Here is a 27,250-nt window from a genome sequence, read left to right on the forward strand (position 1 = left end):
GGTGTTGAGGCGTTGTTGATGTAATGGTCGTGGCGGTAGGGGCGATGGTGGTGGTGGTGGTGGTTAGGGCAGGGGTGGTGGTGGCGGTGGTGGGGGCAGTGGTGATGGTGGCAGTGGGGGCTATGATGACGGTGGTGGAAGTGGATACAGAAAATACCACCCCAGATACACATGGTATTAATACGGGGATACATATGTCACATGGTATTGATACGGGATACACATGTTATTAATACGGGATACACATGTATCCCGTATTAATACACATATGTATCCCGTATTAATACCATGTGTATCCGGAGGTACTAGCTAGTGTATCTGGAAATGCTTATCTGACTTTAATAACATGCGTATCTGGCTTTAATGACATGTGTATCCGCAAAAAAAATATAAAATGTATCCACAAATAGCATGAAATGTATCCGAGAGTTAGTGTTAAAACTTGTAACAATTTCCTTAAAGTGTATCCACTAATAATATAAAATGTATCCGCAAATAGTATAAAATGTATCTCAGTTAGTCTTAAAACTCCCAAAAAAATTAGTGTTAAAAAAAATGTAAAAGTGCATCTAGAATTTTAGTTTGGAAAAAGTATATCTACATATGTTATAAAATGTATCTGAATAAGAGGTGTATCTGGCAAGGAAATAAAGTGTATTTAAAAAAAAAAAAAAAAAAAAAAAAAAAAACTGCGTTGAAGCTAGTTTTATATATATATATATATATATATATATATATATATAGGGGCGGGTTACGAATCAACGGGGCGAGTTACAGTGCGTAACTGTGCGAACTAGCTTCAACGCAGTTTTTTTTTTTTTTTTTCAGATACACTTTATTTACTTAATAGATACATCTCTTATTCAGATATACTTTATAACATATGTAGATACACTTTTTTCACACTTAAATTCTAGATGCACTTTTACACTTTTTTAACACTAATATTTTTGGGAGTATTATGTATACATTTTATACTATTTGCGGATACATTTTATATTATTAGCGGATACACTTTTGGAAATTGTTACAAGTTTTAACACTAACTCTCGGATACGTTTTATAGTTTTTGCGGATACGCATCTTATTAACCCCAGATACGCATGTCATTAAAGTCAGATACGCATTTTCAGATACACTAGCTAGTACCTCCGGATACACATAGTATTTATACGGGATACACATGTATCTCGTATCAATACCATGTGTATCTGGGGTGGTATTTTGTGTATCCACTTCCACCACCGTCATCACCGCCCTCACCACCGCTGCCCCACCACCGCCACCACCACGCTAACCCGACTAACACCACACCATTACCACCACTATCCCACAAACAACATCGGCTGCATCACCCCACCAACGCGAACGCCACAACCACCACCACGACCACTACCCCCCACTACCATCACGCTGCCGTAACAGTCACCACACCACTAACAGTCATCAAAGATCGATAAAAATAGACCAAATTTGAGCACTCATATTTCCCGTTACCTGTTACCTGACGACGACAACTTTGTTGAACCTCTGACTTCGTATTCGTATCTCCACGAGCGGTAGCACAACCTCCGACCACGGTCGTATATTACCACTCATCAAATAGCCGTTCAACACACCCCACCACGAAACCCATCACACAAGACCTCCACCAACCCCGCTCGCCATGACCGCCCAACACACTCCACACAGCACTGCCTTCGACCATCACACCAGCCCCCTGCTGGTCGCACCAAATTTCCGGCGACATAACACACTAGCGCCACACATACCCATAAACAACAAATTGAAAACGTCGTCCCCGAGGCTACCACGACACACTCGCTCCAAATATTACTGTATCTCCACCACAACCCAGAACTAGCTCCATCAAATCCGACCACCACGCCACCATGGCTCAGTCAAGCGGCTGCACGACCACCTCAAACCTCATTTTAAATCTCCTTTTTTCAAAAACTAAGTGATTCAAATCATAGATCTACGAAAAAAGAATATGAATTTTAGAAAATTAATTGCATTGGTGAATTTGTTGGAGGATTTCGAATCTATTATGAGTTCATAGTTCAGCAATTAATCTAATAGAGTGAAATCGCCGGAGAAGGAAATCGACGATGCGTAAGTATAAGAAATATAGAGCAAGAAAGTAAGATCTGAAAGTGGGAGAAGGAATGATAAGAGCGATAATGAAGGTGGTGGTATATGGTGGCCGAACATAAGCCATCGGCGGCGACGAAGGTGATGGCGTCAGGTTGTTAGGTTGTTTGTTTAGGGTGAGGAAGAAAGTTATGTGAGAGTAGTGTGTTATTACGTTATCAGGGGGTGGGTATGAAGTAGTTGGGGAGTGGGTTGTTGTCAGTGGTGACGTCCGTCGGCGGTGACAGATGTCAGGTGGGGTGATGCTGAGATGAAACGGGGAGAGAGAATTTAATGGGTTTGTTTTAGAATGAGAGTGTGAGTAAGCTGTGGGTTTGTTTTAGAATGAATCCGCTTGATCACTTAAGTCAATTTAGTGGTTTATTCTTAGTTCGTACGGTTCGTAACTTATTTTAGTTAAATACGGAATCCTAATTATATATATATATAGATATATATATATATATATATATATATATATATATATATATATATATATATATATATATATATATATATATATATAGGCGGGTTGAGTCATTGGCGAGTTACGGTGCAAACCGTACGAACTACCTTTTTTTTTTTTCTTTTAACAGATACATTTTATAACACAGGTGGGTACACTTTTTCCACCCTAAAATTTTAGATGCAGTTTTAAACTTTTTTAACACTAATTTTTTTTGGAGTTTTAAGACTAAAACCGTGATACATTTTATACTATTTGCGGATACACATATCAATATTGTCAGATAAACATATCAATACTTCCAGATACGCATATCAATACTGCCAGATACACATCTCAATGTCAGATACAAATGTCAATACTCCCAGATACGCATATCAGTACTGCCAGATACACATGTCAATACTGCAAGATACACATGTATCCGGTAGCAATACCAGATGTATCTGGGGTGGTATTTTGTGTATCTACTAACACCATCACCACTGCCCCACCACCACCGCCACCCTCACCAATGCTGAACCCCCCCCCCCCCCAACCAACACCATACACTACTACTACTACCACCAGTGCCACCAGCCACCCCTACTTGCCACCGACCACCACTGTCTCACCCCACACAGCCACCACCACGCACCATAACCGACCACCACCATCTCACACCTCGACACTTGCCTCCGTAGCAGCACATACACAACACCGCCGACCTTTCGACGCTTCACATCGGATCCTCTTATTTCAACCTTCTCTCATATGAACAGAAGCCAAGAGTATGCATTTTGGGTGGTGGATTTGGGGGATTGTATACAGCTTTAAGACTAGAATCGCTTATGCATCGGCCCGATGACAAGAGACCTCAAGTAAGCACGTAGTAGACTAGTAGATCCGTATCATACATTATCTACTAGTTGAACAAGTGTCGTTTATGATGGTACACTGTTTATTAGCGCAGTAGAAAGCAAGAATCAGTGATACCAAGTGTAATACGTGTGCAGCTTGTTTTAAGTTTATTTCAAATTGTATTACAATCTTGGACTCATAATGAAATTAACTTACACCCAGTACTGAATCATCACTTCACGAGGCATATGCTTTGCTTTTTCCAGTACCACAAAGATGTAAAGGGTTCGACTCAGCATTGCTTTGACTAGAATTTTACTTGTCTTTACTGTTGCATAAGTGCCTTCGATTGTTAAGAACTCAGATCTGCAGCACCCACCACGAAACCCATGACGCTTCACATCGGACCTTCACCACCACAACACCACCACAATTAACCACCGTAAAACATAGCAAACCTCAACCCCGAAAACGAAAAACCCAGATCTACAAGCGTATCGTGCCGACGACTCGACGCCGGTAGCGAAGCGAGCAATCCCAGCCATTCACACAACCACCACGCTCCCTCCACTACCAACGATATGCACATCTAACCTGACCGTCCCACAACTGAAATATTCTCATTGTCTGTCACCTTTCGCCATGACCGACTCCGACAGACCGATTCACCACAACCAGGCGCGAAGTCAACAAAAAACCCTTGCCTTGCATTACTTAAAGCCGTACCGGCGAGATTTCACCATCAGAAAAACGAATTTCAATCCAAAATTTCAGATCTGAGAATTAAGTATTGATTTTCTTTATGTATTTCGTTTTCATAGGACTATAGGAGATTGTTGGTCGGAATTCGAGGAGAGAGAACGGGTCGGTTGAGTTGCCGGAGTATTGAGACTAGGAAAGGCAGTCCGGCGCCGATGATCCAGGCCGTGGGGTAGTTGGTAGGGATGAGAGAGTATGTGGACCACATTTAGTTGTTGAGTGTTAGAAATGGCAAAATAGTGGAGTGCGTGACAGCGTGAGTGATCGCGTGTATTTCTAAGGTCTATTAAGTCAGTTCGTACGGTTCGCACCATAATTTGGTTCGTACGGGATCCCGATTCTCTCTCTCTCTCTCTCTCTCTCTCTCTCTCTCTCTCTCTCTCTCTCTATATATATATATATATATATATATATATATATATATATATATATATATATAAACTGGGTTGAAACGTTGTGGATACGCCACGTATCCTATATAGCCTTAATGACAAGCATTAATTACAACTAATTATTTAATATGAGCATAATAAATGTTGTATAAATCTCAGCAAAATATTAATTATAGTTTAATAAATTTATTATAAAATTATATAAATAAATTACGTTAATTTGATTCTAAATTTAGTAAAAAATTATTTTGATAAAAATTCTAAAATATAAATAATTACGTTCATTGCGAAAAATGCTTTCAATTGAGTATAATTTTGATTATATTTATTGAAATATTTTGATATGTAGAGATGATTAAAGTGAGTGTCTCACAGCATTTTACATTTACGTAAAAAAATATTTTGAGAAAGTTATAAAACTTAGACTATTAAATCTGGTAAGAAAAATATATTTGGGAGAGTCATTGTATTTATTAAAAGTATAACTTAAAGAAAACTACTTAGAGACAAGTTTTTATAGTGTGAGAATGAAAAAATTTATATTGCAAGAAATTGAATATATATGAGATTTTGATATGTTTAAATAGTGTGATAAGGAGTATGTATGTATGTACAGAGTAACACATTGATCGCGAGTACATTTAAATAATCAAAACAAAAGTAATGATTATTAATTAATATAGTATTATAAACGATATGAAAGAGTAGAAAACATGTTACATTTTTCTTTAATATCTTCAATTAAATATGTATGCGTCAATTATAAAATATTGATTATGACTAACTAAATATTACTTTTAATTAAATATTTTATATGTTATCTTTTAAATACTTTGAAGTTAAACCTCAAAAAATAATATTTGAGGAAGTTCAACCTATTTTATTTATAAGTAATTTATTAAACCATTGTAGAAAAATAATATAATTGATAGTTGTTTAAAAAAATAAAATGTGCAAATTTCTTATAGATATGTTTGACACATAACACTTACAACACACAATCAAAAGAATTGAATAAGTTGAGTTTGAACGTTATATGTTTGATACATAAATATCACACGTTATACATAAAAAAATATAAATTACATAAAATTTTATTTACATCATTTGAATAAATGTTAACTGATTCGAGACATAATGTATCGTTAAATAATATAATTTTAGAACTCAATGTTGATCGTTGTGTTATTCGAATAAATTTTATTTTAATTAATATGATATTAGATAAGTAACAAATCTATTTATAAAATGCTGATCACGCATAATTAATTATCACTTATTAGTTTTAATAATTAAAATTGTATGTATTTTATTTTAAAACATTGAAGTTAAACCTAAAAAAATTAAATTTGAGAAAAATTAATTTATTTTTGTTTATAAGTAAAAATATTAAAGATCATATATGAATTATATTATTTTTCTTCAATTATAATAATAAAATTTTAAATCAGGCCGCGCGAAGCGCGGGATATTACCTAGTATATATATATATAAATATAAATATATATATTTGGGATCCGGTGGGAACCACCTACATAGTGAGAACCATGATAACTCCATCTTAAGGATTTTTTTTTCTAAAAAATAACGACATATTTGGATTCGGCATAGAATTTTATGCCCAGATAACATATTTCTTGGTCCAAAAAATATAAATTATTGACCGGAATCGAGACGAGAAACATTTTATTAGTTTTCATGCACCTACTACTCATTTTTCATGTATCTAACAATTTTCACGCACTTAGAACTCGTTTTCGTGCACCTAGAGCCTCATATATTCATTCACCTAGTAATCATTTTCATGCATGTAACAATTTTCACGCACCTAGTATTCGTTTTCGTGCATCTATGCCATTTCAGTATACCTAATTATATTTTTGTACATTAAGTTTATATTTTGTAAATAAAATCAAAATTTTTTGTTTGGTTATACTAAAAATGTGTTGGAATAAACTAAACTAAGAATAAATGATCCATTAAAATTTTCAGAACAAGATTTGATGATGATTTAGTAAGGGTTCTCACGGTTCTCATTATGTTAGTGGTTCTTAGGATCTCGACCTATATATATATATATATATATATATATATATATATATATATATATATATATATATATATATAGAATCGGATCCGTCGAACTATATTACGGTGCGAACGTGCATTTAACTATATAAATACCCTTAGATTAGAAAAGCGGATGGTCAAAATTAAACCCCAATCTCTCTCATTTATTACTCCCTCACTCTTACTCTTCCTATTTCCCACCCGTCACTCTATCTCCTTTCACCCCACCAACCGTCGCCGATACCGGAGCTCCGGTGACCACCTTTCTTAGCCATAAACTCCACGCCGGTCTTGAGATCCTCCTCTTCTGTCGTTGTCACCCTCCATTACTCTTCGCCGACAATCTATATTCTCGAACAGATCTGGAGATATTTCGAACGCCATTCTTATGTAAAAACTCCATCGTTTATCAGTTGAGATTCGAGGTTCTAGATTTCAGTTTACGTTAAAACTCATGTGTTGAGTTTCTGACTTCTTCCATCTTACTGTTATGTCGCATTGGATAGTGCAAGATATGTCTTTATTTATTAATGTTTTCTGGACTTTACCTAGAATACTCGTCATCAGTATTGGTTTCAACTTTCAACCCTCGTCTTTTTGTTTTTACTTTTCGTTGTCTTTCAATCCTCCTCTTCGCCGGCAATCTATATTAGCGTTGTCTTTTTGTTTTTACTTTTCGTTCTCGTCGTCGCCGGTAAGTGGCTGCACCACCACCACAACTGAAATTGCTTTTCGCCATTAAACAACTTTTTCAGGCACCACCACCACCACAAATAGGGACGTTTTCAGTCATAATCAACTCAGTTTTGATTCGAGATCTTCGAAAAATGTCTTTAGTATGATTAATTTATTAAGATTCATCTTCGTATTTCGTAGATCTATGATTTAAATCAATCAATTTGTTTTTAAAAAATCAGATCTATGCTAAGTTGGGGGTGTCATCGACGCTTTCTGGTGGCCACAGCGGTGGCGTGTCAGAGTTGGGGTGGCTATCGAAGCTATAACGGTGGCATGTCGATTCGGGTTAGTGTTGGTGTGTGGGGGGGGCAATAATTACCATGGCGGTGGGGTGGTGGGCGATCTTGATGGCGATGGGGTGGTGGGGCGATTCGATGGCGGTGGGGTGGTGGGCGATTCGATGGCGGTGGGGTGGTGGGGCGATCTTGATGGCGGTGGGGGTGGTGGCGGTAGGTGGTGGTGGGCTGTGGTAGTATGGTAGGAGGGTGGATACACAAAATACCACCCCAGATACACACCGTATTAATACGGGATACATGTGTATCCGACAGTATAACCATGTGTATCTGGTATTAATATGATGCGTATCCAGGAAGTATAAACTTGTGTATCCGAAATATTATAATGTGTATCTGGCTTTAATGTCATGTGTATCCGCAAAAAATATAAAATGTATCCGCAAAAAAATTAGTTTAAAAAAGTGTAAAAGTGCATCTATAGTTTTAGTGGTTGAAAAAATGTAGCTAGTTATGGTCTAAAATGTATCTAATAAGAAGTGTATCTCATAAGGTAGTAGAATGTATCTGAAAAAAAAAAAAAAAAAAAAAAAAAAAAAAAAAACTGGTTTGTAGTGAGTTAAATACGGTTAAATGCGATAAGGTAGTTAGTACATAACCCGCCCCTATATATATATATATATATATATATATATATATATATATATATATATATAGTATTAAATTAGATTACATTTTAAAAGACAATGAGGAACTGAAAACGAAACAACAATCACTCTTGCAATAGAAGTTCTAGCTCTGATATTACTTACCAGATAGAAAGGGATCCAACAGCAATGACGGCATCATCAAGACCACCAGTTAGAAGAGGAATACTCATCATATACCAAACTTCAAGGCAAAGCATCACAGCAGATGCAACTGAAAGCTTTAGAAAGGCCCATAAGTCCGTAAAAGCAGCCCATGAAAAACCCGTCCACGCATCCTTACACCATCCAAATATATATATCAGCTGTGCGATTACTATTACCCAACGCGAGAAGTTAAATGCAATTCCGGCCCCAGACACACCCCAACCAAGTACATGAATGAATAGCCATAGCAAGAAACAATGACCGACCAAAGCTAACAACCCGATCCAGGCTAGTACTCGCACTTTGGTCTGAGCTTGAAGGAATTTTTGGGCAGGAAAGCAGATTGCCAATGAAATTAAATTTGGGATTGTAAGAATGGTGAACTGTCCCGCTAATTCTGCTATGTCATCATCTTGTCCTAAGAGTTTTAGGATCGGAGTGGCAAAGATGTAAATAGGTAGAATGGCTAGACAACCGAGTAACAAAATAATCCATGATCTTTGCATGAAAATTCCGAGCATATGAATTTGCCCTGCTCCAAATGCTTGGCCACATAGTGTTTCCAATGCACTCCCCATGCCAAGCTACATGTTCAACAATAGTCTATTTAAGATGTTATACCTTTAACAAGATAATCAACTTTGTTGCTAAAAAAACTATTGGTAAATACTATTTATAATTCATTCAGTTGAAAGAAACTAGTTTAGATCTCACGCAATGAATGCGCGGTATTTCTATAGTTTATATTTTTGTATTACTTAATCATGCTAAATTAACACCTCATTAAATTTTCATATTTCACGTCATTATATTTTGATATGAGAAAAAAAATGAACTGCAAAATTATTCAAGAAAATTGAGTAAAATTGAACTGTAAAATAATAGTGGTATGTCATTAACGTAAATGTTCATTTTTCTCGTTATTGTATTTTGTTTCGAGAAAAAAAAATTAAAACTGAAAATTAATTCAAGAGAACTGAGTAATGTGCTTAAATGTATTTTGTTTTAAAAGTATTTTTTTATACTACAAAACTAATGACTCCAATTTATAAACTCTCAATTTTTTTTGTCATGAAAGTAATCAAAATGATTTATAGTTTGTTTATACATGGTATGAGTCAACTCATTCTTAAATAATAGCATAGTAAAAGATTTAATATTTTATAGTTTTATATTATTTATATTTTAATTAAAATATTATAGTTTAGTGTTTAGTAAAAGTTATATAGTTTGATGAAAAGATTAATTTTAAGGAAAAGAATTATACTATAATGAAATACATTATAATTATTAATTTCCTTATTCATTTAGTGAATATAATTAATTATTAATAATTTCTTTATTTAAAAAAATGTTTTTTTGAAGGAAAAATTTGTGAGTTTACCTATTCATTTAGTAGATATGGAATGACAACATGTCACATGTACTTAATCAAGCATTTACGAAACCTATAAGCCCATTGTATTTTATACATTATTTTTTTAACTTGTAAATTGCCTTGTACTAGAGTTGGTGTACGATAGTTTTTTAATTTTAATTTGAGTTTCATTATGTCTTATATTTTTGATTTAAGCTACTAGCTCATTGACTAGGGGTAAAAATTAATCTTTTTTTTTTTTTGAAGTAACCCCAAAAGGGATTAATGCCTTTCATAAAGATCACAAATAGCAATGTTTACAATATGACGAGGCATTGCATCAGCCAGAAAGAAATAACTCCTACCCATAGGTCACTCGTGAGCTCGAGCATGAGTAACACCATTGAACTTTCTCGAAACAAAAGACCAACTAACTAAATGAAAATGTAAAGCAAGTAAAGAAATCTTATCTATGACCGAATAAAACTCATTACGACCCTTCTTCTTGTTGACAAGGGCATCGACGACCTCCTTACAATCACCCTCCATGACGATGTCCATATGTCCCATCCGTTTAGCAAGAATGCTGCATGTGAGCACAGCTTCTTCTTCGGTCAGCCGCGACTCCTAACACCTATAGCTCCATTCCGCCACTCCCCACAAAATCTTCCCTCCTCATCAGGACACACCGCCCCAATCCCCAACCCCGCTCCCTTCTTCACCCTCGCATCGACATTGATTTTCACCCTCCCTCTATGAGGCCTCCTCCACCCCTTATAAGCCTCCATCTCGGTCCCTAACACAGCCCTCTCACCCCTGTCGGCCTCCTTCCCACGCCCACCTCCCCAACCGGACCATCATCAATGTTCTCCACCTCCCGCAGCAAGTCCACCACTCTTCGCACAGCCTTATCCACACTAACCCGCTCAAACACCAGCTTGTTCCTGGTTTCCCAACAAACCCAAACATCCATCATGGTATTCTTCATATAGCCCTCTCCATCTCCCTCCATTTATCCTCCACCCACTCCTTTACCCGCTCAAACCCATAATGCGACCTCGGCTCCAACCTCAGCCCCTCCCAAAAATAGTTAGGATCATATCAAAATAGAATATAAAATTTTATGTTAGGGTGTTAGAACCTAATTGTTGATGATGACATGCCCATTTTAATTATATTTCAAGTGTTCCATTCAGGATTAAGTCCATCTCCCTAATCAAGAATTAATCAATGTTCAAGACAAAGTATTGATGAAGTCTACCCAAGACTTGTGTTGTTATAGTCACTAATGTAAGGGTGTGAGAGTATGCTACTAAGCAACAGTCATAAGCAACGGTCTGTTTATTGATGCAACAGTAAGCAAGACCGTTGTTCACAACAACGGTCTACTTATCAAGCAACAATAAGCAAGACCGTTGCTCAAGTTCGTGTCACTTGAAGAAATAAGAAGTCTTTGATTTCAAAATACTCATACTATCAAAGTGTTATCTTTTATTTGAGAAAGTTTACATCCTTGATTTTTTAAACATAAAGAATGAGTTTTATGGAGAAAAGAATATTCCAAACGCATCTTTCAAAAGGGCTTTACTCAAATTGGCAAATTCTTTTATCATGACTTTTGGAAAGTCTAACTTGTTTCTTTCCAAAACTGGTTTTCTAGAAATGTCTTGTTTTGATTGTCATCTTTGTTTTGACTGAATTACAAGGACCCTTTTGGATGGTTACAAAACCTCTTTTCATCTTTCACCTTTGGAAGAATACTCTTTCTTGTGCAAACTTGGAAAGGTCAATTATATTTGTTTTCTATCAATTGTCTTGAGCTTGAAACCCTAATTGACCTCTCTATTAAAGGAACACTCTTCTCATTCATTTCTCAAGACATTTTCTGAGAATTTCAAAGTGTTTTGCAAAGTGTTTTAAAAGCTTAAAAGCATTTCTGTTGTTTGCAAAATATTCTAAGTCTTCAAGTGCAATAGTCTTTATTACCGTTACTTTAAGCATCATGTTCTCTTACCTAGAATCGTTTGATCAATAAGTTGTCCTTATCAATTCTTCTTGAATTAGTTTGAGGAAACTTGATCTTTTCAACATTCTAAGTTAGAGTGTCGAGTTCTTAGACAGAGTAGTCTTTGAACTCTTGTCGCAACCGGAGTAGGTTGTTGGTCCTTTTTATTGTAAAGGTTTTAAGTAATCGGAGTAGATCACATAACTAATCAATAAAAAGAAGATTGGACGTAGGCCCTTAGAGCGTTGGCTGAACCAATTCAAAAACATTGTGTTGATCTCTCTTTACTTCAATTCCGATGTATTTATTTTACTCGTTTTTCATTGGCGTTTTTCTTTAACAACGGTCCTAAATACTGTTGCTTTGGTCTGTAGCCTTAATCTTATTTGCTAAGACAAACAAGCAACAGTCAGAACAACCGTTGTTTTTTATTTCAGCAATCTTCTTTAACAAACGTGATACACTTCTAATTACTCGTTTTGTTTGATGTATCCACTTGTTCCTCATATCATTAATCAACTTACTTTAATTCAATAAAGATCAAGTTGAATTTTTTTAAAATAGTACCTAATTCACCCCCTCCCCCTCTTAGGTACTTGGAATCCTAAACTCTTCAATTGGTATCAGAGCCTTGTGCTCTTGATCAAGGCTAACTGCCTTAGAGTTTTATTCTTGGGATATGGATTCCTCAAAATACTCCAAGATCCCGGTCTTTACCGTGAGAATTTTGGATGGTGGAAGCTCAAAATGGAGCACTATATCAAAAGTATCGATTACTAATGTTGGAAAATCATTGAGGACGGATCTCTTGCTATTGAGGAAATTGACATTCTTACGGGTTCTACTAAGGTCAAGGCCGAGAAGGATTACAATGAAAATGATTTCAAATTGGCCGAGAAAAACTCGAAAGCAATGTCGATTCTTCAACGATGTGTAGGTGAGGCGGAAGTGAGTCGGATTTCCGGATGTCCTACGGCTAAACTAATTTGGGATTCCTTTGTTCTTGCCTATGAAGGGACGTCTCATGTTAGAAAACACCGTATTGACCTTCTCATGCAACAATATGAGATGTTTCATATGTCAAAAGACGAGTCCGTAAATAGTTTTTTATCTTGTTTTTTCGTGTATTATCAATGAACTAAAACGTCTAGGGAGAAATTTCGAGTCCGAGGACATCATTCGAAAACTTCTTCGTAGTCTTACCACTAAATGGCAACCTAAGGTAACTTTCATAGAGGAGGCCAAGGATTTATCCATTCTATCTCTTTATGAACTAATGGGATCACTAATGGCTCACGAGTTTAATCTTGATAAGCATTCTAGTGAATCTTCAAAGGGAAAGAGTCTTGCTCTAACATCCTCTTCAATTGATGATGAGGATGAAGAGGAAGATGAGTTTGCTTTGTTCTCTAGGAACTTAGTAGGAATGGTAAATGGCCAGGGACATAAAAGGTTCAACAACAATCACACGAAAAAACGCTTTCCTAAAAAAAGACCTTCTACCACCATTGGATGCTTTAAGTGTGGTGACAAAACACATCAAATTAAATAATGTCCAAAGTGGATGAGATTAAGTCTAAGGATAAGCGAGATAAGGCTAAAAAGGAATACAAGCATAAGGTCATGTCCGCCATTTGGGGAATGTCCGACTCCGAGGACGATGAAACCATCGAGGAGGAACTAGAGGCAAAAATGTATCTTACACATGATCTCAAGGACAAAGTCTCTAAATCCTCTAAAACTGAACATTTTAGATGTCTTATGGCGCATCCGGATGATTTCGACTCGGATTCCGACAATGAGGTAAAACATCTAAAAGCCAAGGTTAGGACTTACTCTAAAGAAAAAGTATGTAAGCTTCTTGACAAACTCTTTGATAAGTGTCATTCACAAACTGAAAAGTTAGATGTCATGCAAGACGAGATAAAAGAAATTGCTCAAGAAAACTTTCACCTTAAAAATGAACTTAAAGCAACAGACAGTGTGACTGTTACTTCTGAGGCATACAATGAGGTAAAAAGAGTAAACAAGTTGAACAAAGAATTGTCCAAGGAACTAGAGTTTCTTAAGTCGAACCTCAATAATGTTTCTGATCTTGAGAATGTCAATACTACTCTAATTATGCAAATGTCCATGATAACCAAAGAACGTGATGAGCTTTTAAAAGAACAATCCATATCCAAACGTGTTATTGATGACTTAGTTGATGAGGTAGAATAACTTAAAACAACAGGGTCTCAAACTGTTGCTTCTGACAGTACCAAAGAAGCTTCAAATGAACTAGTCACCAACCTATCAAAGGAGAATGAGTGTCTTAAGGTCAACATAGATGCCTACAAAAGGGAGATTAGAATGCTTCATGAAAAGTTTGTTAAACTTCAAAATGAATCTCCCGAATGTAGTTCTTCTAGATCCAAGATTGTTCACCTAGATAGATGCATCTCGAGTATTAAGCTTAATGTTTAACAAAAATCTTAAACTTTCATGGAGTTAAAATCTGAATATGTCATAATAAGAAGGAGTTAGAAAACTCAAACGAAAATAACAAGTATCTCACCTTTAAAATCGAGGAACTAAACAAAGAACTCGTTGAGGCTAAGAATGTTTCAAAGAATTGGGAAGGAAGTCAAAATGTCTTAAATTTCCTCACTAATCAATCCAAGAGATGTGATAAAGTTGCCGGTCTCGGTTTTAAATGGAACAGTCAGTCAGACTATTGCTTTCAAAACCCGGATCCAACTTAAACCGACTTTCAAAGAAGGAAATGTGTTGGTCGTCCCGAGTACATCATTTGCAACTATTGTGGTAAAATCGGTCATGTTTTCAATGCTTGCAAGAAGAGACATAATGACATTAACAAGAACATTAAAGTTGTAAAACAAATATAGATTAGAAAAGATATGTTGAGAAATGTAAAGGATAAGAAGGGACCCAAATTTATTTGGGTTCCTAAAATCAAAGTCTAGTCTTGTGTAGGGCTTGGTGAGAGGTGGCCGCAATTGGTACTTGGATAATGGATGTTTTCGTCACATGACGGGAGATAGAAGCCAATTCCTCTCACTAGAACCTTATGATGGTGGCAAGGTAACGTTTGGCGATGACAAGAAAGGTGAAATAATAGGCATGGGGAAGGTTGGTAAGTCATCGTTACTTTGTGTCGACAATGTGCAGCTTGTCAAAGTTTTGAAACATAATCTCCTTAGTATTTCTTAACTATGTGATAAAGGTAATATTGCGGAATTTAGTGCTAATTTGTGTCGAATAATTGATGCCACAACTCATAAAATTATTCTCGAAGGAAGACGTGTTAAAGATGTGTTCTTAACCGACTTAAACATGTTATCCAGTCATACCATGTCATGGATGAGTGTAATGAAAAACGATCATTGGTTGTGGCACAAAAGGTTTGGGCATGTTAGTGCTAAAACTCTTAATACACTTAGGAGACTTGAATTAGTTGAAGGCTTTCCTAACATGAAATTCGACTTTGATAAAGTATGTGATGAATCTGCAAGATGCAAATATGTTAGAAGCTCCTTTAAACCCAAAAGAATTGTTAGTACTCTTCGTCCTTTACAACTCTTGCATATCAAATTATGTGGACCAATGAGAAGTAGGAGTAGAGGTGGTAGTCTTTATGTGTGTGTGTATCATTGTTGATGATTATTCTAGGTTTGTTTGGGCACTTTTCTTGAGCTCCAAGGATGAGGCATTTGATGAGCTTTTAATTTGGTTGAAAAAGATTCAAAATAAACTTGATTCCAAACTTGTCTCCATAAGAACGGATCATGGAACCGAATTTAAAAACTCATTATTTAGTGCTTATTGTAATGACAATGGTGTAGATTATAATTTTTCGGCACCTAGAACTCCACAACAAAATGGAGTGGTTAAACGAATGAATATGACCCTTGAAAGTATGGTTAGAACCATGTTGTTGTGTAGTAAATTGCCTAGGAACTTTTGGGCCGAAGCGGTAAACACCGCTTGCTACATTCATAATCGAGTCATGATAAGGAGCAAAATCAATAAAACATCCTATGAAATATTACGTGGAAGAAAGCTCAATATTTCATATTTTAGATGCTTTGGGAGCAAATGTTTTGTTCACAATAATGGTAAAGATAACTTGGGAAAATTTGATCCACGTAGTGATGAAGCGGTTTTTATGGTTATTCCGACCATAGCAAGGCCTATAAAGTTTACAATAAACGAACCATGTTAATTGAAGAAAATGTCCACGTCATATTTGATGAATCTAGCATTCTTGGTCAGATACAAAATGAGGATGAAGATGATGAAGATGACGAATTTGAGATAGGTCTTATGAGAAAAGACTTCGTGTTTGAGGATGAGGAAGCTCCAAACAATGACGCCATGCAACAGTCACAGAGATTGTTGCTTACTGATACAAGCAACAACTCGAGGGGAACAAACAGTGAAACAACGGTTCCAGCAACTGTTGCTTCCACTTCCAGAACAAAAACAATCCAAGACAATGTTGCTCCAGGAGAATCCTCAAACACTGACGTGGAGCCATCTTCTGACCAGCAAAAAACAGTCATGGAGACTGTTACATCTGAGGGGGAACAAAACAATATTGTTCCAAGAAAATGGAAACATCAAAGCTCCTATCCACTCTCAAATTTAACAAGTGACTTGAACTCCGGAGTTAAAACAAGGGCCTCCCTCAACAACTTTGCATCTCTTGATGAGTTTTGTGCCCAAAGCGCTTTTCTCTCTCAAATTGAGTCGGCCAAAATAACAATTGCATTGACCGACGCCGATTAGATGCTAGCTATGCAAGATGAGCTCAATCAATTCAAAAGAAATGAGGTATGGCACCTAGTCCCTAGACCATCTAATCGTTCCGTCATTAGTACTAGATGGGTCTTTCGCAATAATCTTGATGATTCCGGTGAAATCGTAAGGAATAAAGCTAGACTAGTGGTACAAGGTTACAATCAACAAGAGGGAATTGATTACGATGAAATCTATGCACTGGTAGCTAGGCTTGAGGCCATACGATTATTAATAGCTTTTGCGGCTCACAAAGACATTAAGCTTTTCCAAATGGATGTCAAAACCGCTTTCTTAAATGGATATTTGGAAGAGGATGTCTTTGTAGAGCAACCTCCGGGCTTTTTAGACAATGATTTTCCTAAACACGTTTTCAAATTAGACAAAGCTCTTTCTGGTTTAAAACAAGCACCTAGGTGTTGGTATGATAGATTGTCTAAATTTCTCATTGAAAATGGTTTTAGAAGAGGTTTCATAGATAAAACATTGTTTCTAAAGCAACAGTCCAGTGAACTGTTGGTTGTCCAAGTATATGTCGATGACATTATATTTGGAGCAACATATGAGATACTTTATACTTATTTTTTGGAACTAATGAAATCGGAATTCGAAATGAGTATGATGGGTGAGCTAGGATTTTTCCTTGGGCTCCAAATCAAGCAATCCAAAGTTGGAATCATGATCCATCAACAAAAGTATATTAAAGAGTTGTTTAAGAAATTTGAGATGACTAATGGCAACCATCACTCCACACCTATGGTATCCAAGTCCAAATTGGACAAAGATGAGAAAGGTAAGAGCATTAGTGAAAAAGTGTATCGAGGTATGATTGGATCGCTTCTCTATTTGACCGCAAGTCGTCCCGACATTCTTTTTAGTGTTTGTTTATGTGCTAGATTCAAATCAAATCCGAAAGAATCTCACTTTAAAGCGGTCAAACGTATTCTTCGATATTTGATTGGAACACAAGATCTTTATTTGTGGTACCCCTTACATTATCCCTTTGATCTTATCGGATATTCCGACGCGGACTATGCGGGTTGTAGTGTTGATCGAAAGAGCACCTCCGAGATTGCAATGTTCTTGGGACCATGTTTAATCTCATGGGGCTCAAAGAAACAAAACACGGTTGCTCTTTCAACGGCCGAAAGTGAATATGTTAGTGCCGCTCATTGTTGCTCACAACTTCTTTGGGTAAAACAACAACTTCTCGATTTTGGTATTATTTACGACTCCGTTCCCATATTATGTGATAATACGAGTGCGATAAATATATCAAAAAATCATATACAACATTCTAAGACCAAATACATTGAAATTAGTCACCATTTTATTCGTGATCATGTAGAAAAAGGGCATGTTGAATTTTTTGCAAAACCGAAGATCAAATTGTCGACATATTTACTAAACCACTTCCAAGAGAACAATTTGAAAAACTTAGGTTATAAATTGGCTTAATTAATTGCATATTATTTTTATGTGAATTAAACTAATCCCTCACATGATTGACTAAACCGGGTTTGCTATTCTTTACTCTAGTTTATTCATTCTGTGACATGTCCGCAATCGATAAATTGTCTTTGTGCATCAAAAATCACTCAACCGAATTGTTAGTCATATGTTTAATGTATACTTACCCCATTAAATACGGACACCTACCCCTAACACCCATTTAGCCCTAAAACATGTCCTCAAATCGCAGTTTTTATCCAAACCCCTCATCTCCCTCACCTAACTTATAAACCTCCCTTTTTACCATGGTAAAAACGTCACTTAATTCTCACCTACCCCATCAAACTCCAAAAATGCCTAAATCCTCAGCCGACACCACAAAAAATCCGCCTTCTTCATCCAACGCACCCATCGTCGGCACCTCTGAGAAACCCAGGCCACAGGCTCATACGCCTTCCCCATCACCCACCATCAGAACCAACCTTCCAACCCACCCTCATAACTGTTCTACCACCACTCATACCAACTCCGTCCATGGTGAGAAAAAGAGCCGGATCTGGAATGAAAAAACCATCCTCAACCTCCAGTACATTTGAACCTGTCATAATCAATGATGAGGAAAATGGGGAGAAAGATCCGCTCGAGCAAACACCCTCATCCGAAGAGGAAGTTGATCAAAACATTGAGGGATCTAGTACCAGTAATAAAGCATCACCGAAAAAGAAAAGAGGTCCCTTTGTGTTGTCTGATATTCTAGAAGAAGGAGAGTATGATGTTGAGGACGAGGGTAAGTCTGATAATGGAAAAGCCGAGGAAGAAGGAGGTAACCCTTCAATAGGATCTGAAAAAACTCAGTCAAAGGAAGGGAAATCTGGGAAAGAACTTGAATCCGGTGAAAAGGAAGCGGAATCGGCAGAAAAAGAACCTCCGAAAAAGAAAACTTGTGATACCCCGAATAAAATTATATTATTTAATAGATTTAAGTAAATTATTCGTTGAAAGGGGAAAGAATTTTTATCAATGTGGAGTCGAGGGAGCACACAAAATGAAATGGAACTCACCCGAATGGATATATTGACCTGTAAATTTCGAAAGGGTAATAACCGAGTACAAGTAAGACCCTAGAATAAATTATAATAGTTCAGTCGGAATCCGACTAATAATAACCTTCACCCGTATAATTTTTACTAGACCTATCTAAAAGAAAATAACCCGTAGAGTTAAATATCAAGATATTTTATGTATTATATTACACTTTATTCATTTTTCATCACATGTCAAAATTGTTTACCTAAGAAAAAGAAATAAACTAAAAACTAGAAGTGTGGTACATGATGTACCACGTAGAAACCTATGGGTAGCTAGGCATAGAGTTTGATGTCACTTGGTGGTGAAAAGTACCACGTATAAATATATGATGCATAGGTTAACCGACTTAGAAAACTATAAATAGCCAAAGATGCATGCTCATTTGATTCACACTCGAACACAAAAGAAGGCAATAACGAGTACGGAGTACTAGTTAGCATTTAGAAACAACATATGGAATGGTGGTACATTTATAAGGTATATTTCCTACCCCTTCATCTTAAGTTAATGTAATGAGTAAGTATGTTATCGTCATATTTACTTAATTGATATTATAATGTACGTGAATGATTGTTTATGTGGTAAAGTTATGTTATACTTGTATAACTTACGTAATGTGTTTTACGTGAGATATAACTGTGGTACTATTTGTGTTAATAATTGACGTTATAATGCTCACATGATAATGTTAATGTTAAAATATCATCGCTAAGATGTACATTTGGCCAATGTATCATCCGGGGACATTATTATTGGAAGGGACCAGACCACATTATTATTTTATCCCGTGTACATGGACGTGAGCTCTGAAGTGAGCTCGGCAGGGGGCTTGGCAATTGGCTCCGCCCCGTTATATCCGGATAAAAAGAAAGAAAAAAGAGAAAAAGAAAAAGAAAAAAAAGAGAAAAAGAGGAAAAGATTGTTATCATGTGTACACGGAGGAGGGCATAGCCTGAGGGAGTCTCGGCTCCGTAATGTGGCCCTGTTCAATAATAATGACCCGAATTATATTAATTTGAGCTGGAGGTTATGGAAAATATACTCAACCGGTGGTTGGTTGACCCTTTATTTTATTAATCTTTTTCAGGTACAGGAAACAGGGAAGGGCATGAGTGTGGTTGACGCAAGGAAATAGAATAAGAATAATGTATCATAATAAGATAGACCTATCTATAAAACATGTGACTAGATATCTGCTTGTACTGAAAAATAATGTAAGCCTTATATTTCTCTGTATGGGGAAATACGACGGTTACGCTCTGTAATTTCCGCTGCTATTAATAAAATATACCATTTTGTACTCCTGTTGTTTACGGGGCGTTACAAAAGTGGTATTAGAGCTTAGGCTAAAGAATGAGAAAACAATTATTTAATAAATTATATGGATAAAAAAAACATAAATTGACCAAGAGATGGGTAGACGTCCTACGAATCATGGGTAGCTTATAAGATTTTATCTTGTTTATTTGTTTTTAACTTATGTGATTACCTTATTTGACTTAATGATATTGTTTATGTGTCCTTTTAATATTTATTGTTAGTGCATTATTTGATACGGTCCTTGTGGACATATCTTTTTATATATGTGCACACTTTTAAGATCATAGCTTACAAAAGAAAAAAACAAGTATAAAGAACTAATAGGTTCAGTCTTACTGCCATGTCACAAGGTTAGAGATATTAGAGGATGCGTGAGAAACAGAGTCTAATTCCATAAATGCAGGGTGAAATAGAGATACTATACTTTAGTCATTTAGACCCCCGAACCATGAAAAATACAATATTATAGAGGTATAATAAATTTATTTTTAGTGCCCAACATTAATGGATATAGTCCAAAGTAGAGTGCACTAGATTCACTTAACGACAGCGACGTAGCAAATGTCGATGTTTTTCAATAAAGGAATGGTGAAATATTATGTACGAGCGAGTTCGAGAAGATGATATTTTTTGTAGTTTATTTTAACTAAGAAGGTATGATATATGTAGAATATAGATAAACTAAGTTAAGTGGCTATCATGATTTTTGAAATCCTAACTGGTAAAAGAAAAGGAAAAGGGTTTGTCGTATTTTTATGGAAGAAGAAGGTTGTGCCTAACTTTGTGGAGGAATGAGAGGCATGAGTTCGGAGTATAGAAAGGAAGTGAATAATGCGATCTTTATTTGATTGGACAAGCTTACCGTTGGAGGCATATAGGAAAAGAGAGGAAACAAAAAAAAAACGGGAATCGAATATGATGGAATCAAAGTAAGTACATTTATGGAGTTCGAATTTTAGAGGCATTGATATGGTAGACTCAAGGAGGAAGAATTTTAAAGTTTGGATCAGAAATATTGTGGTTTCAAGCCAATATATTGAGGATGTTAGAAAAAATAATTGGAGGTTTGAAGGTCTAAAGTTTCAGGGGCTTGTAAATGTTGAAGTGAATAATTATTTCAGTTATGGAGAATGTTGGATTAATGTCTTTGGAGGTCATTAGTTAGCATCACAAAGTCTTGTTAGAGTTTTGAAGATATTGTGGATTGAGGACCTGAATTATATTACAAAGGGATTTATGGCTAATAGAGTTGTACTAATTAAGTCGTTTGGATTATGCTAATGAGATTGACATGAATTGGGATACCTAGAGGTAAAAGGAAAGGATAAAAATATTTTCATGTTTTAATTTGTATTTTGAGAATGACTGTGATTTTGGGGATTGAAATTTGGAAGTTGTTGGTTGTTGACAGTAATTAGGTAGTAATTAGGTAATATGCTGGTGATGGTGAAATTTGGATTATAGAGTTTTGCTTCAAAGAAAGTACTAGATTAGTGAATGCACTTTTTGTAAGTTACTTGTGATTAAGATGATAAGATCGTGATATCATGTGATTACATTAATTATTTCATGGATCTATAGATCATATAGTAGACATGAGTGAAGGTATCTTGTGGGATTAGTGGTTTATTAGGGATTATTAACATGGGTTACTAAGGAATTGTGGATTAATGGAATATTGAGGATTAGAGATATGATGTTTTAATTGGGAAACATTTGGATATTTTATGAAGCCCAAACTGAAAGAGCGTAGTTGAGATGAGATGGTCATTTACTGTTTTGAAGTATCGATATTGAAACAGTATTAGCATAAGACAATATCGTAATATTTTGTAGTTGAGATGTCAACTTGGGAAGAGAGCCTAAGTGGTCCGAGAATCTCAGATCGTTTAAGAAGTCTGAGGTTCGATTTCTAAGAAAAAAAAAATTACCCAATTTTTATCTTTTTAAACATGATTAACATGTATAGTTTATTTGACAAGTTGTTAGGGCGATAATAAAACTTCTAAGAATATCACTAGATTAGTAACATGATTAATAATATCAAAGAGAGGATTACAAGCAATAGTTATTTATTTCGTAATATAAACTATAACGATTGCAAATAACGCTACTAATACATATATTAGTATCATTAACAAGCTAATGAGTGTCTTCACTTCATTAAGAGACTTCGTAACGGAATTATAAAGCTCATCGGAGGAGATGTCGGGTGATTTATTGGATGGATTATCGGATGATTTATCCATAATTTAGAGAGAAGAAATTTTTATGAGATTATGGATAAGAAGTAAATGAAGTGGGTGGATAAAATGGTTCATTTTTGTGGTTTTTATAGAAAACAGAAATTTATTAAAAAAAAAGTGTCGGTTGGTACTGTACTACTGTAGCATCAGTGAACAGTAAGTGTCGGTGGAACCGTAAATAAGTAGACAATATATTTATACAGTCAATAAAATAAGTAATATAGACTGATAATGTATAAAGGAAAAGGGAGAGGAAATTGGTTTGAACTTAATATTCAGTGCTCATATTTCTAGGTATAGAAGTTAAGCTATACAGTGACGCTTCTACATAGAAGTACGTTGTGTCTTGGACAAATTAGGAAATGCTATTGGATTTTCATCTAGATAAAAGAGAAAGGCAGGTTTGCATGAGATGAGGTAAAATAGTCGAAGTTTCTCATGGATTGTAATATTAGGAATTCAATATTCCCTTTGTAAGACATATGTGGTAGTAGAGCCACTTAGTGGTAAATGCTTTGTTATTTGCCTACCCATAGTTAGACAATTCGGGATTCAAAATGACGATAAAAGAAATTAGATCTGGTTAACTAGTATTGCATATTTTGAAGATTTAAAAAAAAGATATGAGAATAGAAAAATTTCATGGTTTGATTTATTACGATGACGGGTATTATGATTGTGAGAGCAATGCGTGTACCTAGTAGTGGAAATTTTGAAAGAAGGAGAAAATAATATACATGTACCTTATATTAGTACACTTTTTTGGAGGAGTTAGATGTGTACAAACATTTAACATATGTGATGAGGTCATAGGAAAGTACAAGAAGCTAGAATTCATTGCGAAATGTCTAACCTGTCAGCATGTGAAAATGAACATTAAAGGCCAAGAGGAAGTTTACAGCCTTTGGATACTCCATCATGGAAATGGGAGTCGATAAGAGTGAACTTTGTGACAATATTGTCTTTGACACCAAACGGAATGAATGAGATATGGGTGATTTCGACCGACTAACCAAGAAGGCATGCTTTTGTTTAGCAATCAAAACCACGTGGAACTCGGAACAGTTGGCAAAGAAATATATAAAAGAAATTGTTGGATTACACAGAGTTCCCGAAACCATTGTGTCAGATCGTGACACAAACTTTTTAGCAAAATTTTGGAAAATTTTTCAAAATGCCCTAGGAACTCATTTGAACTTTAGCACTGTTTTTCACCCACAAACCGATGGACAAACAGAGATGTTGAGACCCCATTTGATTAGTTAAGTGTTGATGAAGCCTTAAGTCAAATTAATCTAATTGTTTATTTAATTGTGTGTCTTTTAAGTTTTAATCTTATAACTCAAGAGTTCTAATTGTCAAAGAAGATTGCACAAGGATGATCAAAGATGAAGAATGTCATAGATTGAGTCGTGGTGTTATAAGAGATCATTAAATTTGGTCTATTGTCTAAGTAAATTAAAAAAAAAAAAAAAAAAAACAGTGTAGTCCACTATGACTTAAGAAGACTCGTCTTTGAAAGAAACATTTCGAAAATATTTCCACTCTTGAAAATGGCTTTCCAAACTTTCAACAAACCTTATACACTTCAGGAAAAAAAAATAAAAATAAAAATAAAATAAAAAAAAACAGTGTAGTCCACTATGACTTAAGAAGACTCGTCTTTGAAAGAAACATTTCGAAAATATTTTCACTCTTGAAAATGGTTTTCCAAACTTTCAACAAACCTTATACACTTCAGGAAAAAAAAAACAAAAAAAAAAAACAAAAAAAAAAACTGGTTTGCTCATTTAAATTGAGAAGGAAGTTTTTGATTTCCTTGGAAAAGCGTTTGCTTGCACAAAAAGATACTTACTAAAAATGGGTTGTTTATTTTTACATATTTGGCAATGTTTATGGTTCCCATGAATACCACCAAATAAGCTCTTTCTAGAACAAAAACTTAACCCATATTTGTTAGAATGTAAGCAACAAGATTACTTGGAGAGGTAACCTATATTTGTTAGGAGTATGTGTTCTGAAATTCCAGGGGTCTTGAGAACGACATTTGCCCTTGATCGAGTTTCATATAATAGTTATCATGCTAGTATTAGAATGACTCATTTTGAGGCTTTGTACAGGAGAAACTGTAGATCTCCAATATGTTTGAGTGATATTGATGAATTGAGGGTCATTAGACCAGATCTGATTAAGGAAACCACGTATAAAGTGAATATCATATAAGGAAAACTGGGAATTACTCAAAGTCGTCAAAACAGTTATGCTGACCCTAAAAGGCGACAAGTGGAATTTCAAGTAGGAGATTCGGTTTTCCTTAAGGAAACACCTACAAAGGAGGTTATGAGATTTGGGAAACAAAATTGAGTCGGAGATATATAGGACCATTTGAGATAGTGGAGCGAGTTGGAAATGTTGCCTATAGATTATCCCTTCTAATAGAACTTTCTAGAATCCATGACGTTTTTCGTGTGTCACTCCTAAGAAAGTATATCCCCGATCCGAGTCACGTCATTAACTTACCTCCAGTGCGAGTTAGGGATGACCTAACCCACGAAGAGAAACCAATTCAAATTTCAGATCACAAAGAAAAGGCTCTTCGAAACAAGGTTATTCCACTAGTAAAGGTTTTGTGGTCACATCACGATGACACAGAGGCGACTTGGGAAACAGAACAGGAAATGCGAAGTCGATATCCTTATTTGGTCCAATAAGTTAATACTCCAAGTTTCGAAGACGAAACTTATTTTAAGGAGGATAGAATGTGATACCCCGAATAAAATTATATTATTTAATAGACTTAAGTAAATTATTCGTTGAAAGGGAAAAGAATTTTTATCAATGTGGAGGCGAGGGAGTACACAAAATGAAATGGAACTCACCTGAATGGATATATTGACCTGTAAATTTCGAAAGGGTAATAACCTAGTACAAGTAAGACCCTAGAATAAATTAAAATAGGTCGGTCGGAATCCGACTAATAATAACCTTTACCCGTATAATTTTTACTAGACCTATCTAAAAGAAAATAACCCGTAGAGTTAAATATCAAGATATTTTATGTATTATATTACACTTTATTCATTTTTCATCACATGTCAAAATTGTTTACCTAAGAAAAAGAAATAAACTAAAAACTAGAAGTGTGGTACATGATGTACCACGTAGAAACCTATGGGTAGCTAGGCTTAGAGTTTGATGTCACTTGGTGGTGAAAAGTACCACGTATAAATATATGATGCATAGGTTAACCGAATTAGAAAACTATAAATAGCCAAAGATGCATGCTCATTTGATTCACACTCGAGCACAAAAGAAGGCAATAACGAGTACGGAGTACTAGTTAGCATTTAGAAACAACATATGGAATGGTGGTACATTTATAAGGTATATTTCCTACCCCTTTATCTTAAGTTAATGTAATGAGTAAGTATGTTATCGTCATATTTACTTAACTGATATTATAATGTACGTGAATGATTGTTTATGTGATAAAGTTATGTTATACTTGTATAATTGACGTAATGTGGTTTACGTGAGATATAACTGTGGTACTGTTTGTGTTAATAATTGACGTTATAATGCTTACGTAATAATGTTAATGTTAAAATACCATCGCTAAGATGTACATTTGGCCAATGTATCATCCGGGGACATTATTATTGGAAGGGACCGGGCCACATTATTATTTTATCTCGTGTACATGGACGTGAGCTCTGAAGTGAGCTCGGCAGGGGGCTCGGCAATTGGCTCCGCCCCGTTATATCCGGATAAAAAGAAAGAAAAAAGAGAAAAAGAGGAAAAGATTGTTATCCTGTGTACACGGAGGAGGGCATAGCCTGAGGGAGTCTCGGCTCCGTAATGTGGCCCTGTTCAATAATAATGACCCGAATTATATTAATTTGAGCTGGAGGTTATGGGAAATATACTCAACCGGTGGTTGGTTGACCCTTTATTTTATTAATCTTTTTCATGTACAGGAAACAAGGAAGGGCATGAGTGAGGTTGACGCAAGGAAATAGAATAAGAATAATGTATCATAATAAGATAGACCTATCTATAAAACATGTGACTAGATATTTGCTTGTACTGAAAAATAATGTAAGCCTTGTATTTCTCTGTATGGGGAAATACGGCGCTAACGCTCTGTAATTTCTGTTGCTATTAATAAAATATACCATTTTGTACTCCTGTTGCTTATGGGGCGTTACAAAACCAAAGGACGAACTCCCACAAACAAGAAAGGGGACTCTCTCTCTCCTATACGCACCCGGTTCCCTTAGCCGGTAAATGGGACCCGGCCACCCTCAAAAGATAGATCGAAGCAAGCACTCTTCCTCCGCCCATCAAATTGACGTGTGCACGATTGATCTTCAAGGAGGACATTCACTCTCCACAGGTGTACACATCGTCATGGTCCTCGTGTGATTCAGCTTTTTCTGGGTTTGAGGAAGCGGTTAAAGCTCAAGGTTGGGAGAGTCTCATACAAGTGGAAA

At 35.7% G+C, this 27,250-nt stretch overlaps 1 protein-coding gene across 2 annotated transcripts in view; it reads right to left on the reverse strand.

Annotated features, from left to right (window-relative positions):
* LOC141616750 (protein DETOXIFICATION 35-like) overlaps positions 1-27,250 on the reverse strand; it is a 138,393-nt gene that overhangs the window by 73,836 nt on the left and 37,307 nt on the right. For both annotated transcript variants that reach the window (XR_012531024.1, XM_074433881.1), the window contains exon 2: positions 8,447-9,072. Coding sequence is in view for 1 of the 2 variants with exons in the window: in XM_074433881.1 (XP_074289982.1) it covers positions 8,447-9,072 (626 nt within the window). In the remaining variant the exon portion in view is untranslated. The remainder of the gene's footprint in view (positions 1-8,446; positions 9,073-27,250) is intronic.

This window comes from Silene latifolia, chromosome X (assembly GCF_048544455.1).
Source record: "Silene latifolia isolate original U9 population chromosome X, ASM4854445v1, whole genome shotgun sequence".
NCBI lineage: Eukaryota > Viridiplantae > Streptophyta > Magnoliopsida > Caryophyllales > Caryophyllaceae > Silene > Silene latifolia.